General features: G+C 36.3%; 1 protein-coding gene across 3 annotated transcripts in view; it reads left to right on the forward strand.

The window, feature by feature from the left end:
- LOC118734369 (inositol hexakisphosphate and diphosphoinositol-pentakisphosphate kinase) overlaps positions 1 to 16,521 on the forward strand; it is a 187,784-nt gene extending 171,263 nt beyond the window's left edge. The window contains exons 6-9 of one of the 3 annotated variants that reach the window (XM_036464093.1): positions 15,295 to 15,511; positions 15,597 to 15,878; positions 15,960 to 16,148; positions 16,208 to 16,510. In XM_036464093.1, the coding sequence (XP_036319986.1) occupies positions 15,295 to 15,511; positions 15,597 to 15,878; positions 15,960 to 16,148; positions 16,208 to 16,304 (785 nt within the window). In that variant the 3' untranslated portion in view covers positions 16,305 to 16,510. Of the gene's footprint in view, positions 1 to 15,294; positions 15,512 to 15,596; positions 15,879 to 15,959; positions 16,149 to 16,207 lie in introns of all 3 variants that reach the window. The other 2 variants (XM_036464091.1, XM_036464092.1) reach the window with 2 other exon arrangements.
- The last annotated feature ends 70 nt before the right edge of the window (positions 16,522 to 16,591 follow it).

Consider the following 16,591-nt stretch of genomic DNA (forward strand, 5'->3'; position numbering starts at 1 on the left):
TTTCGTAGTTATATGTGTGCCTCTAATAGAACCAGAGTTATGAGTATTCGAAATGTAGCATCTGAAAGGAAGCTCAAGAAGAAAAACTCAATTTGTCCGCTGGTACACATATTTTTCTATAGAAACGGACTGTTCTACACTTGTATAATGTGTTCATAAATCGGTAAGTGTACAAAGTTTAAGCTTAAGTTTAAGTTATCAAGGCGAACGTTTTCAAATTTTAATCAATTACGCAGGACCAAAAAAAAAATCTATGAAACGTTAATAAAACCAGACCAGGTGTTTTCTAAATTTTTGGGGTCAATGAACACGAATCTGACGTCCGTTTTGCTCCATCAGGTCACGATTTGCTTTTAACCTCAAAACACATTGAGAAAGTTTTCCCCGTCGTAGCCAGTGCTGTCGTTTTTTTGTTTGAACATATGATTTCCCAGAAGATAATTTAGGTATTCTAAAAGGCCTACCCATGAATAGCTGAAAAATGCTTCCCCGCAGAAGAGCTTATCCATTTACAATTTACGCGACTGCATAAATTTATATTATTTAGTATTACAAATGAATTTCAGTATACATTTTAAGTTGCAATAACACATATTTGATATAAACCTTAAGCAAAAACTTTAAAGATGTATGAGTTTTATAAGTTAAAGAAGCAACTTTGAAAGAACTCTCCAAAAGGCCTCTGAGGTACGTCCTATAAAAGCCCTTCTGGAAGGCGTTTGTGGGACCACGCATTTGCGGGATTGGCTTTCCTAGTAGTAACGTTTTATGAACAAAAAATATATTAGTCGCGACTTTTTTTCCACTTCAGTGACGTGGTCGATACTTTGGCTTATCCTCTTTCGCTACACCACATCTTTTGCCAATATAACCTGAAAAATGCTTTGCTCATAGCCCTGGTGTTGAGGCAATGTCATATGCTTACGCCAGAGGAATCATGTCTTGTGGCCTAGTCTAATGCTGGATTTCCACTAGGCATTAAATGGCAAAAAAGACAAATGACAAAATTGGGCATTAAAAAATATTCGTGTCATTACGTTAAAAAATTGTCATTATGCACATTTCCATATGGAATTTTTTTTAATGGCATATATTTTTTGTCATTTCAATGCCTAGTGGAAATTCGGTACGTACAAAGCCGTATTGAACAGGCAGTAGCAGTAGGAAAGCTGATTTGATTTCTTTTTTTTTTCAAATTTGTTGGTCTCTAAAGTTTCATAAAAGGAAGCGATAGAAAGCCAGCTTATGCAACGTTCGCTTAACTCAGCAGCTCAAACGCTGTTTTTTGGCATGGCGCAATAAACATTTTCTAAAATTGGCTGCCTTATATTTTACAATGTTACCTTTATTCGTGGGACCATTTATGTGTTGTTCCTTTGGAGCCATTTACATATACATATGTAAATATTTTAGGAGCAATTGGCTATTTATTATTTGCTTGCAAAATTGTTTTTTTTCCAAAATTTTGTGTTTGAATTTTTGTGAAAAAATACGCGAAATCTTCGATACATAATTTATGTGTGAATAAAAAAGTAATAATGACTAATAATGGGAACGTGGGCTTGTGAAGGCATCCTTTTGTTCAATGCACCAGCAGAGCAGGTTAGAGTAGATAAGTCGATTGAAGTCAGCGGTGTGCCACTTACTCAGCATTCTAGACTTTAACTGACTAAGAAATTTTTTTGTTCAATAAATGACTAAAAGTGACCATCAGGTTAAGGTGCAGGGATGGTATTTTCAGGGGCAGTATTCGAGAGTTCTAGCTATAATGAAAGGATTGCTTTAATATTGCAAAAACGCGATTTTTTGACAATTTGACCTCTTTTTTCTCAAAATCTGGACCTGACCGCACCAAAATCAGAACTAGGAGGAATCTTGTTACGCTCTTTTTTGAATTTTTTAAGTATGTTGTTTTTGCTATTATCTTCGAAGTGCAAAATAGCACGATCTCCCGCGATCACAACTTTTTCAACAATCAAATTAAAAATATTCTTATATTTTTTTTTAGACAGCTTTTACAATTAATTTTTAGATATATTTACTTGTGTCAAAGAATTTAATTTGATGACTTAGATTATTTAAGATACCGTCAGAAACGCTTTCTATTTCGCCCAAAATAATTTAGTGCTTTAACCACTATTTTAAAATCAAATTTCCGAAGCACAATTTCAGAGCCAATGGAAAAAGCAGCACGAACTTTAGTGAGAATAGCAAGTTCAAACTGCTCTAGTGAAGAAGATAAAAAAAATGGTGCCTTAAACTTTTCATCCACTACGCAATGGACCTTCCTCTTGTTTTGCAACAATATGACCACTTTTATTTTTGGAATATTGGCCAGCTTTTTCATCACTTCTCCCATTTTGTATCGAGGATTTAGAATATCACATAATTTTTAACAGCGTGAAATGATTTATTTTGGTTTCTACAAATTATTATTTATAACATTGGCGGTAAAATCTTTAAGTCCCCCAATACTTAATACAATCCTTAAGCCCCCAATACTTAATACAAGCATAATCTACAAAGTTCTTTGAATAAAAAAATAGTTACATATGCTTAAAACTAGTTAATTTATAAGTTAAGTAATTTTTAATCTTATTAAATAAAAAGCTTCAAATTATTGCCCCTTTAATAGTCAAAAAGGGTACTTCTTTATATTTCTGGCCTTTATCCCCTTAAAAAATCTAAGTGGTAAACAATTCCAATAAGACAGTGTCAAATCTTTCGTCTCGTTTTATTACTTCACCTGGTATAATTCCACCATGGATTTTTGGGCCTTGCAAAGGATAGATATGCTTAACCTTTTTTTGGTTTTTGGTTTTTATATTTTACATGGTCTCCTTCTTCTTTATTGGCGCTGTAATCGCCTAAGCGATTTTGGCGGGTCCAAAACTGCTCTCCAGTCGTTTTTCTTCTGCGCCAACTGGCGCTAATTGGAAATGCCAAGCGAAGCCAAGTCCTTCTCCACCAGGTGTTACCAACATCGCGGCCCGCGTTGAATACTTCCAGAGCAGGGGCGTTTCTCTCGAACGAGATGGCCAAGCCCCGCTGTATTTTAATTCGCTGCACTATGTCTATATCGTTGTAAAGCTCATACAGCTCATCGTTACATCATCTGCGGTATTCGCCATCGCCAACCCGTAAGGGCTCGTACATCTTTCGCAGAATCTTTCTCTCGAAAACTCCAAGAGCCGCTTCATCAGATGTTTTCATTGTCCATGCCTCCGCGCTATACATCACAGCAGGCATGATGAGTGACTTATAGAGTGTGATTTTTGTACGGCGAGAGAGGACTTTACTTCTCTACTTCTCAATTGCCTCCTCAGTCCAAAGTAGCACTTGTTGGCAATAGTGATTCTCCGTTAGATTTCAAGGCTGCCATTATTATTGGTGTTACTGTTCCCAAATAAACGAAGTTCTCTACTCTTCTAAACTTGTAACTGTCAACAGTGACGCGGGTGCAAAGACGCGTATGCTCTCGATTAGGTGCACCGCACATCGTCCTTGCTGTAGGGATGCCAAAAAAACGTCGATGCATCGAAAATAACGATGTTTTGCTTCGATGCATCGAACATTTTTCATTCGATGTATAAATAGTCGATGCATCGATGTTTTCTGTAAACTGACATCTCCAGTACATCAAACGGCCAAACATCGCTTTGTCTGTAGTTCATAGAGAGGAAGATGCAGTTTTATAGTTCATAAAATGTTAGTATAATAAAATGCAAGTTTCAACTGCTTTAATTTTTAGTATTTTTTTCTTGGGCTGACTTGCGCTTGGTTATACTATAATTTTATGAGCTATAAACTACACATCGAAAAAGGTTCTAAATGTTTTATTTCCATTGTGGAGGAAACTCTATGCGTATCGATGTACGCCCTCCAATGCATCGACAAATATCGAGACTGCTAATGTTGCGCCACAATGTACGTGGTAGTAGACTAGTATCTAGTTTTTGTACCCGAGCGCACTTGTGCACAAGGGTATTATAACTTTGTTCACATAACGGTTGTTTGTAAAAGGCAAAACGAATCGAGATAGATATAGACAAATGTATACATAAATGATCAGAATGAAAAGAGAAATCGATTAAGCGGTGACTGTCTAAAATGGGCGAAATCGGACAATAACCACGCCTACCTCCCATATAACGGTAATTTTCAGAAATACGAAAACTGCGATATTTTAGTAACTACTGAAGATTATTCACTCAAAATTGATATTTACAATGATTTTTAGACGAAAAATAAGATTATACATTTTTGAAAAATGGGCGTGGCCACGCCCACTTATGGTTACATGTGTATATCTTGGTAACCGCAGCACCAATTTCTTCCGAACTTGACACAGTTGTTAGCCTTGCTACAGCATACCAAATAGCCGAAAATTTTTAAAATCGGACAATAACCACGGGATGTGGGTAACGATAATTTTTTATTATTATTATTATGGGCCATATGCACCGCGACCTCTAAAATGGTCTATTGTCCGTGACCCCCGGCCTATATGGGAAGGCTCTTAATGTAGCCTAGCACCTCCAAGGGCGTTTTGTTCCAAATTTCAAATGGATTAAGGGTAGCGCCACCAAAGTGGGCTAGTCTGCGCCTAGCGAGAGCATCACATTCACAGAGAATGTGTTCTGGCGTTTCTTCGTCCAGCTCACAGAAGCGACAGACGTTGGTTTCTGAAAGATTGATTTTACTGAGGTGATAACGAAGAGAACAGTGTCCCGTGTAGTACCCAGTGAGAGTTTTGAGGTCCTCTCTGCCTAAATTGATTAGTTTCTTTGAAACTTCGTTTGAAGGGCAGATAAATCGTTTGGCTTGTCTTTGCCCTGGACATTCCATCCAAAGCCTGTTGAACATTTTGTCTACCCAGTTATTTATGGCCCCCTTTATATGTGCTTTGGTGAGCCCACAAAAGGGTTCCGGACCATAAAATACTGTGGCAGCTCCCTGTTTCGCTAGGCAGTCAGTCTCCTCATTGCCATCAGGTCCCTCATGCCCTGGTACCCATCCTAATAAAACTGTATTCTTGTCACCAAGAGCATTTAGGACATTGCGGCAATCATGTACTAGCTGAGAACTTATTTTGTGGGACTTCAGGGCCAGTAGAGCTGACTGTCCGACATAATGCAGATATATTTCGATGACGTTCCCCTTCTAAGACATTCTCTGCCACAAATTTCTATTGCATGAATCTCCGCCTGAAAGATGGTGGGGTAGCTACCCATTGGTATCGATTTTTTAAAATTCGCCCCAAAAATGCCAGCCCCAGTTTTACCATTTTCAAGCTTAGATCCATCAGTGTACCAAACCTCCCCATTAGGTTTGGTGTATGGGTTCCCTGTATTCCAGAGAGCTCGATCTGCAATGTGTACCTCAAATTTCCTAGAGATTTCTAGTTTTGGAACCATTGCATCGCGCATTTGTAGTATGGGGTCATTAGCGAATTTCATTAGGACCTTCATGTGACCCGTCATATTTCCGATTTTCAGGTCGGAGGTGTTCAGGATTCTCAGTGCCGCTGTGGTAGCCTCCTTTTCTATTAAAATAGGAAAGGGAGGTATTCCAACCAGGGCGCTGAGTGCATCGGCCGGGCAGGTCTTCAGGTCCTGTTATGCCAATGCAAACTATTCTGTGCAATTTACTTAGCTTAGTGCTTGCACTTCTTTGTGTAGCCTTAGTCCACCATGCTAAGGAAGCATAGGTTACTATTGGCTTAACGACAGTGTTGAATGACCAGTAGGTCATTTTGGGGGGGAAGGCCCCATGTTTTACCAAAAAGTCGTGAACAGGCAAAGAAGGCCTTCATCGCCTTGTTGATAACAGTGTCCAAATGTGCATTCCAGTTAAGTGTTTTATCAAGAGTTACTCCCAGATATTTAGCTTCACTGGAAAATTCTATTTCCGTGCCGCTCAAAGTGAGTTTAGTAGATAATTTCCTCCTTCGAGTGAATGGAACAATAATAGTCTTCGTAGGATTGATAGTTAGGCCTTTATCCTCACACCATTTGTGTGTGATGCGTAGGGCTTGTTGCATGCGGTTGGTGATAGTTTCGTCATGAAGCCCTGTTATGCAGATTACCAGATCATCTGCGTAGCCTTGCGTATTAAAGCCTTGGCTGTTCAGTGTGAAAAGAAGTTCGTCTACAACCATAGTCCACAAAAGGGGATGCCCCCCTGAGGGCATCCCCTTGTGGCTGTTATCGATTCTATCGTGCCTCCTAATTCCAAACTGATGTTTCGTGTTCTTAACATTGATAACACCCATTAATTTATGATTGGGCTTACACCCTTTCTTAACAAGGCATCTTTTATTGCCTTATATGATGTGTTATCAAAAGCCCCTGAAATATCAATAAAGGCGCAAAGGGGCTATATTTTTAGGCTCCAGAGCCTTCTCAATTTTTTTTTTTTCAATTTTTGAAGAAATACGAAATCTTCGACAAATCAGTAAATATTAAAGCTAATTTATTCAAAATTGATGCTTGCAACAATTCTTTACCGAGAAATACGTTTATGATACAATTTTGGAAAATGGGCGTGGCACCACCCACTTATGATCACATATATGTATCTCGGTAACCGTTCTACCAATTTGTACCAATTTGTGTGGTTATTGTGCCTGCCACATAAAAGCAAAACGTTGAAAATTATTGAAATCGGACTAAAATTGAGGCCGCTTTTCATGTAACGGTAAATTTCAGAAATGCTTGAAACTTCAATATTTCGAAATTTAGGGACGCTAATTTACTCAAAATTGATACACCCCGGCTTACCATGTACGGTAGCTTTCGGAAAGGTGAAAATCATATATTTAATACTTGCGGCGGGTATTTAATGTTCGGCTCCGCCCGAACTTAGACTTTCTTACTTGTTTTTTTTTTTTCAAAATACGCACGCTTCTTCCACCTTGTGATTAAAGTTGCTTTATTTATAGCATGTGTACACGATTTTAAGCGCTTATCTGCATTGGTGATTTTTGGCCGCAGAAAGTGCTTTGTTTGGTATCGAACGGCGCGGAGAGGACCTCTCATTCGAATCTAGCTAAAAGTTGTGTTCAATATACATACATATGAATATAGTAGTGTAGGGACTAACCCTAACACTTGCCGCAGGTGTTGAGTGGCAATATAAAAAGGCGCATTAAACGAACAAAGCTTTTGTGACATTCTTTTAACCAAAACCATCTTCGTTCATTCAACGACAAAAAAACAACCAGAATGTACTGTGTATAGTAATTACCCTGTATTAGTTTAGTTTCTAAGTTAGTTAAAGACATATAGTATTTCTATAACTGGTGACCCCTCTATGAATAAAGTATGCTGAACGAAGGCAAATATAGATTTGAAGACTGGTATCATTTCATCACTTTACATAACCAGTATAACAACTAAAGAAGAATAAGTTCGGGCGAAACCGAATTTTGTATACCCGGCGCAGGTATCAAATATCGTCGTTTCAACATTCTCTAAACTAGCTTTGAATGATAAACAGGGGCATTTTTCCCGATTTCAAACGTTTTCGATAATATGCTGAGTTAGACTTAATGATATAATTGAGCCAAGTTTGGTAGAAATCGATAAAGCGGTTACCGAGATACACTTTGTAGTCATGTTTGGGTGCGGTGAACCGCCCATTCCTAAAATTTTATAACAGTCTTATTTATTGTTAAGGGATTGTTGTAAGTATTTACTTAGAGTAAATTGGCGTCCTCAATTATTGTAATATGGGAGTTTTCGTATTTCTGAAATTTACCGTTATACGTACCAGGTGACCAGATTTCTGTGCCCAAAAGTCGGGACATTTCTAAAGCATCGAATCCGAACATAGAATTTTGTTTTTAGAATAAAAAGTCATAACATCTTTTAAAACAGTTTTATTGAAAACAAAACAAAGAGACAAAACTTGAAAATTGATCGCAAAAATGTATGCACACAATATACGCTATGGCGAAATTGTAAATAGGGGAACAAAATTTAGCAAATTTTTGGCTGCTTTCCTTTGTTTAAAAAAATGTTTATTATTTTTTATGAAAATATAACTTACTATCTAAAAAAAAACATGTAAATCAAAATTTCAAACTTTGTAGAACTTTTATAAAAACTCGACGCATTTTAACAAATGTTGATCAAAATTTTAAATATTTTAATCAGATTTTCTAGAATTGTTTTCTTGCAGTTTTGTAGTCCATTAAATTTTAGTATAATAAAGTGTAGGTTTGAAGTAGCTTGGACTTACCGTTGATTTTTGGCAATTTTTTGTTCGCGCATTTTCTTGCCTACAAAGTATGTATGTTCCAAAATTTTTTTTTGTATGGAGATGCTCATTTTTTCCTGCACCAAAAACAAAATCATAATATTGTAATTTTAAGCAACTATCTGATTTTCAGGGCAGCCATCACCCCTGACAAAGCTTCAAAGGACAAGAAATGTGCCTTTTTTGCCTTACAAATGTGTTACATTTTAAGAAACGAACACAAAGTTTTCTCACTGTTTGTCTTTATTTTAAAACCGAACAAGAAAAGCGAAAGGTGCAATCAAAAGGCGACATTTTTTGGTAGAAACGAAATCGCCATAAGATAACGGGCTACACTTAAAAAAAATTATAAGTGCGATTCCGTCGTACGGGTGGGACATTTGTAAACATGGTACAATTAGTGCAGGTATTGTCTTCCCAGAGAGCGCATATTCCGATCTGGAATGTCCGAAAAGGGATATCTTCATACACCATAAACCATATATGTATATGTATTTTTTTAAACAAACCTTCTTGCAGAGAACTTATTTAATTTGCAAAAGCCGAAAAAAAACGTTTGCTAAATAAACAAATTCAAAACTTTTATTGCTCACTTAATTTCAAACGAATAGGCAACTAAAAGTAAAAGAATCAACGCAGAAATTCGTCACAATGAAAATAAGGGAGCGTGAATTTCGATGTAAATCAAAACTCTCTGGGAACACAGTACCTCTGAATAATTGTACCATGATTTGTACAGAAAAAATGTTCTTTCTTGTTTAAATTTAAGTATGAAACATGATAAAAACATAGTAAGGTAAAACCGTTCTCTCAATTCGTCGGCCATGATTTTTTTTTTAAGTTTGCCAACATTTTAAAATCATATAACATTGAGAGTAAAATAAAATTATAGTTTAAAAAACTAAAACCTCCCTATTATAATTGCCATTCGTACTGTCATCAGGTATGTAACTTGAGAATAGAAATCGCTGCATCTTTTAGGCGCATCAATATTACATAGTTACACCCCGAGTTAATAAAAGGAAGGTAAAAAAGGAATTGTTCAAAGTTTTTGTTGTTAGAGATTGAAAATGAGAATGTGTGTATGACTTTGTGTGTAAAATTTTAAAATTAAATTGCTTGCAAGCGTCAAGAATTTGAAAAATTCCTCTCAGCGGTTCTACCTTCCTATTTTTTTATCATGGTATGAAGTACTCAAAATTCTACATTTTGATAAAGCTACACCTATTTGACTATTATACGAGTCATTACCATGGTACAATAACCGAAGAACCATCCTACAAAGTCAAATCGAATTTTTTTTATGAATTTTGAGTCGCTTGTTTATATTTTTTGGCATAATAGTACCTTAGCAGGGAGCCTACCTGAGTTGTCAATCACACCTTGTTTAATACAACTTGGTTATTACAAAATACGAAAGAAGTTCCAGCTTATTTTTATATGGAAAAAATCTGAGTATTTCTTCTGTCACGGGTGGGACAAAAAAAAAAGAACCTGGAACGGATATATTTTACGGAAACTCTGCGAATTTATTTCACTTTTCTGTGTGAACTTGATGCCTTATAATAAAACAATGAACCACGAATACAAACAAAGCAAAAACTACAACAAAAATGATGGCTTTATTATGAAAAAATTCGAAATGGGACACGTACGAATTTTTTTATGAAAAGGAGCTTTTAGTATGGTCCATATTCAAGATTAGTTATTAAAAGATATAAGAAGCCAAGTAGGGGTGGAATTCAGTCATGTTTTATCTTAGGAAAGTGCATTTTATATGGAAGAAAAGGCTTAGCACCGCCTACTAAAAAAAATTATTAAGCGTCTTGAAATTTTCACTTTTACCTACTTAAGTTTAATGGGCTATAAAACTGCATAACTGAAAAAAAGTTTAAAATTTTTGGGTGTAATTGTTAAAGTTTGTTGAATTTTTATAATTTTTGTATGGCTTGAAACGTGGATTTATGTGGTTCTGGTTATGTAATGTGCTAGACTTTTATAAAAAAAAACTATAAACATTAAATAAACCAAAGAAAAAACCAAAACTGGTGAAAATGTCATCTTTTTGGTTGTTTGTGTTTCCGACAGGGTAGGAGTATGATGTATTGTGGAACGATTTTCGGTCATCACTTGTCAAATTTGGTTTGGAGACAAACCGGTTTCGGCGTTGTGCCATCTTCAGTGTAATTTTTCGTTCTGAATAGTTCGTGTTTCCTTCCGCTTTTTATGTATTCGTGTTACTATCTGTTTTAACTGTCATTAGGTCATGCATACCCATCTAAGTGCGACCGCTTTTGTTTCATTATCTCACAGGTTGGTGCTTTTTGGTTGCTTGTATTCGCCGGCGGGTAGAAATCCGTTATTTTTATTTTCTTGGTTTTCGTGATTGCGTCGGTTTATGTTCCGTTATTTAGCAGGTATTAGGTTGCTTGCTTGTGCCGGCAGATAGAAATCCGTTATTTTCATTTTCATGGTCTCTGCGGCGTAGGTATGTATCTTCGCGTTGGCGTTTTTTTTCCGGGGTCTTCTCATATTTTTCGTATAACATCTTGAGTGGTTCGAATATTACATCGGATACGGTGTTTGTTTGTTCGTTTATAATTCTCCCTTGAAATGTTTTCTGCTTATATATCTCCATGTTTTCCAATATGTTCAAACGCCGTCCTTTATGCTGTACATGGAGGAGTTTGGCTGCCTTATTAATTTTCATTGGTGTACATTTATTTTCGAACATATGATTTGCGAAGTTTGATTCTGGCGTGACGCTTGGTTTTTGTGTCCTCTTATTGTAGTCTCTTATATGTTCTCGGAACCTTGTTTTAATCTTACGGCCAGTTTGCCCTATGTAGCTACACTTGCATTCACACGTTAATTTGTATACACCCTGCTTATCTAGAGTGTCCTCTTCGTTTGTTCTGTGGTTCAGTATCCTTCCGACGTTGTTCCTGGTTCTGAACGATGTGCGAATGTTGAATTTTTGGAAAACCTTGGCCAGTTTGTACGTCATTTTACCCGTGTAAGTTAACACTGCCCAAGCTGCATCTTTGTTTTCTTTCTTGTCCCTACTTTTTCGTTTCGAGTCCTTTCTAATTTTGTCCACCAGATCTTTTTTGTATCCATTGTTTCTGGCGATAGCATATATTGTGTCTAGCTCTCTCCTGTGTGCTTCCTTAGTTAACGGGGTTCGCTCAAGTCTAGTTAATAATTGTCTAAATGCTGCGTTTTTGTGTTGTTGTGGGTGGTTAGAGGTTTCATGTATTACTGTGTCGGTCGCTGTGGGCTTTCTGTATATCTCGTATTCCAGTCTGTTGGTGGTCTTGTTTATTTTAATAGTTAGATCCAAATAGTTGAGTTTTCCTTTCTCTTCCTTATCCATCGTGAATGCTATATTTTTGTGTTGTTCATTAAGGTAGTCTAATATCTGCTCCTCTTTGTCCCCCGTTATTATGCATATTATGTCGTCCACATATCTAGCGTAGAAGCTGACCCCTAAATTGGTTGTGAGATGCTCCATATATTTCTCCTCTAGGCTTTGCATGAACACCTCCATGAGTATAGCCGATGTTGGGTTACCCATTCCTAGTCCATTTATTTGCCTGTATATTTTGTTGTTAAATCGGAAATAATTTTGGTTTATCGTAGTCTTCAAAGTATTGATAATTTCTTTTGCGATTTTCTTTTCCGTTTTGCCGCGTAATATTCTAAATAAAATATCCATTGTCTCTGTTGTTGGTATTGACGGGTAAAGATCCTTTATATCAAATGATACCAATTTAGTATTATTAGTGATATGTAAGGGCGTCATCTTTTCTATAAGCTCTGCCGCGTTTGTGACTATATATTTATTGGGTAACTCTAGTTTGTTCTTTAGTATGATCTTCAGGTATTTCGAGAGTTTGTATGCCGGAGCCGATCTGTAGTTAATAATCGGTCTCATCGGGTTACCTGGTTTATGTATTTTAGGTAATGAAATCATTGGAGGGGCCGAAGGGTTCATTGATGTTAGTCTTCGGAAACACGAACTATTCAGAACGAAAAATTACACTGAAGATGGCACAACGCCGAAACCGGTTTGTCTCCAAACCAAATTTGACAAGGGATGAAAATATCACTTAAATTAATCAGCTGACCAAAAGTGTATATAAGTAGTGGGCGAGTTCGCGCTCACATGCTTCACTGTTGAATTACTCTCTATGTGGAAACGAAAATTCAATTGTGGTAAACATTTCCAATAAAGTTCTAACATTATGTAAAAAACCCGAAACACAACTTAAACTTCTGTAATTAAATATAACAACTTTTAGCTTTTTTTGTCACGGGTGTGACAAGACCAATCCTGCTTAATAATAACTCTATACTATACTATATGTCGGCCGCTGTGGTGTAGTGGTAAGCAGTGCGCGCTTTCACTCATCAGCACCTGGGTTCAAACCCTGGTCAAAGCAACATCGCAAAAAAATATAGAAAAAGGTTTTTTCTTAACAGCGGTCGTCCCTCGGCAGGCAATGGCAAACCTCCGAGTGTATTTCTGCCATGAAAAACAGCTTCTCATAAAAATACAATCGCCGTTCGGAGTCGGCGTAAAACTGTAGGTGCCTCCGCTTTGTGTGACAAATCAAGGCGCACGCCACAAGTCGCAAAAGTGGTTTCAACACAACCTACTTTAAACTCTTTAAAATAATTTACTTAGAACTTGATTTTAAAACGTAAAAAAAAGGCAGTCAAAATGCATTTAAAGCTTTAATTTGTTATTTTTTGGTTGGTTCAACAAATGTCTTATCCCCACGTTTATTCGTTTTATAAAGAAAATAATTTTTGCACTGAAGTTCAGTTTCCCATGGAACCTCCCATAAACATTAAATAAGCGAAAGGGGAATAGCCAAAGAATGCTAAAAAGTCTATTCCCCATTTATATTTTCGCCACTGTATCTACAGCTTATATTTTTCATATCCATGATTTTTGAGGGAATTAGTATCATTTTTTATAATTTCACTAAATTCAAGTTAGAATCGTTTCATTAAAAAAAAAACTTAACAAACAATTATAAAACCCTTAAAAAAATCGAGACAAAAGGGTGGTCCAATATAAGTAAAGTCGGAAATATAATGCTCTCACCCCCTAAGATTGTTCTATATCGAAAAAAGTATACCCCTATTTTTTTGTTTAGACATCAAAAAATATTTAGAGGTCGCTTAAAGTGCTCAAGTTTGTCCATGTATTTTATATGGGGAAAAAACAACTTTTCGTGGAAATGATATGGAATTCTTGAAAATCAATATTTTTCGGTCGGAAAACTCTGGTTCTTTTCATGAGACTTCCATTAATAATATCCAATTGTTTATTTAATCATTTTTTTAATACTAAAGATATTTTTTCGTGGTTTTGGCGGACCTATAAACTATAGTTACTATGAAAAAATTGTTAAAAAAAATAATCGGGTATTATTATTGGGAATCTTCTGAAGAGAAACAGAGTTTTCTGGTCGAAAATATTGATTTTAAAGAATTCTCTACCATTTCTATGACAAAAATATAAATACGTGGAAAACTTTGAGCGCATTGAGCGACCTCTAAATATTTTTTTGATTTCAAATTAAAAAATAGGGTTATATTTTTTTAGGTATAGAACAATCGTAGGGCGTGAGAGCATACTTCTTTACATGCATTTTTGGACCACCAACTACTAGAGTTACTAGAGCAGATATCGTATTCCTGTAAATTACCGTTATATGGGAGGTGGGCGGAGCTATTGCCCGATTTCAAAGATTTTTAACAGATTTCTTAACCGGACCTTAGGCAAGACTCTTACCGAGTTTGGTCAGAATTGGTGAAGCGGCTACTGAGATACGGCATTGCATCATAAGTGGACGGGGTCACGCCTATTTTCCAAAAATTTCATAACAATATCTATTATTTTTTAACAAAATTCTACTTCACATACTAATTTTCTACAATTTAGATCCAATATTTAGTGAAATATCGCAGTTTTTGCATTTTTCGAAAATACCGTTATATGGCAACTGGGTGTGGTTTCAGTCTTGAGATATCTCAATTTTTGTTCGAGTTATCGTGTACACGGACGGACGGATGGACAGACAGACAGACATGGCTTAATTGATTTTTCTATTCATTCTGAGAATTTGTGTATATAAAACAACCGTTATGAGAATAAAGTTAATATGCCCTTGTGCACCAGTGCGCTCCAAGCAGCCAAATCGGCCTACAAATAAGTTAGATATAGGACTTTTATTTATTTTTTTCCCGGTACACCTTCCGCTGGAAACGCCCATATGAAGAAAGGTGTAATCCCACCATGCACTTCAAATGGTAGCTTTCGCACTTCACAGCACATTCACATTTTTAATTATATGTTCAAAAACTTCAATAACATTACTTAAGTAACGTTGAAGATATGAGCGTTAAAGTAAAGGAGTATTTTCGAAAATGCACTATATAATTTTTTTGTATAGTTTTTTTTTATTTTGCTCCATATTACCCACAGTGTTTGTTACCTTTGCGTATAACAGCCGGCATTTAAAACCTGGTTTTGATATGTTCTCAAAACGAGTATTTGATCCAAAATCGGCCGCGCTTTAGAGATCGGAAAACGGTTAGGAGATTCACGGTTATTTAATTTTTAATTATTTTTGAGCTGAACGTCCCCTAAATCTGAACGATATGTCTAAATTATGTATATACATATGTATCTTTAAGATATTAAGATTCATTTGCAAAAGACAAGTAAAAATACACTTATTATGTCGGAAGGATCACTCTGGAGTCTGTTTTTGAAATGCACGACAATTTTGAAAAAATTACACCTTGTATGTATTTACATATGAATATATGTGAATGCATGTTCGTAGTCATCATGATAAATTACATTGTAAACACGACTAATAACATTGCATTGCATACATTAATTCAGCTCAGTTTCAGTTGCTACTTTTTGCTCATCAGCTCAGGCGTCTCTTTAGACTTTTTAGCACCTTTAAGATCTACTAAGAATCCAGCATTACTTTTAAAACTTAGTATACTTTTCAGGTACGGACGTTAAGGTGTACACAGTCGGTCCGGATTATGCACACGCCGAAGCTCGAAAGTCTCCTGCGTTGGACGGAAAAGTGGAGCGGGATAGCGAAGGCAAAGAGATTCGATATCCGGTAATCTTAAACAATGCAGAGAAGCTTATTTCGCGCAAGGTTTGTTTGGCTTTTAAGCAGACTGTCTGCGGCTTTGATTTACTGCGGTGAGCATATTGAAATTTGTTTAGCAAGAAAAACATTTCATTTTATATAGTAAATAAAATGTTTGATTTGTTTTGCATGGCACAGCGCAAATGGTAAATCCTACGTATGCGACGTTAATGGCTTCAGCTTCGTTAAGAACTCAAATAAGTATTACGATGATTGCGCTAAGATACTGGGTAATATGATATTGCGTGAGCTCACGCCGACGTTGCATATACCGTGGCTTGTACCCTTCCAACTGGACGATCCGCCCATTGTGCCGACAACATTTGGCAAAATGATGGAATTGCGTTGTGTGGTTGCGGTAATAAGACACGGCGATCGTACGCCTAAACAAAAAATGAAGCTTGAAGTGCGGCATCCTAAGTAATACAAAATTCAAAATATATTAACATTGTATAAATATGTACATATGTATGTATGTTTGTATATTCATCTCGTTCACAGATTTTTCGAGATATTTGACAAATATGATGGCTATAAGGATGGTCACGTTAAATTGAAACGTCCAAAACAATTGCAAGAGATTTTAGACATTGCGAGATATTTGCTATCGGAAATACAAAACAAGTCCGCGGACGCTGAAATACAAGAAAAGGAAAGCAAACTGGAACAGCTGAAAAATGTATTGGAAATGTAAGCACGCGTGCTTGTTTTTAAATTCTTTTTGTATTTATAAACACATTATCATTCAGGTACGGACACTTTTCTGGTATAAATCGCAAGGTGCAAATGAAATACCAACCAAAGGGTCGTCCCCGCGGGTCCAGTTCCGATGACGGTAATACTTAAAGAATGGTCACAAGTGATTGGCGCTTAAAATATACAGCAAATTATTTACTTAAATAGTACTCAATTAGGTGGTTTACAAGGTGTTGTAAGTGTCGTATTGCCTTACGCCTTAGGACTTGAATAGACAACGAAATTATTTTTTACTGTGTGAAATTTCATAATATGACGTTTATGGTACCTTTAGAACCCCCTAAATATATTTTTAGCCATTTAAAGTCTACGACATACAACAATACGATACTAACGACACAATTGTGAATACCCCGAATGTGAAAGATTTGAAATGA

This window comes from Rhagoletis pomonella, unplaced genomic scaffold, assembly GCF_013731165.1.
Source record: "Rhagoletis pomonella isolate Grant_MI unplaced genomic scaffold, Rhpom_1.0 Rhpom_scaffold_00002, whole genome shotgun sequence".
Classification (NCBI taxonomy): domain Eukaryota; kingdom Metazoa; phylum Arthropoda; class Insecta; order Diptera; family Tephritidae; genus Rhagoletis; species Rhagoletis pomonella.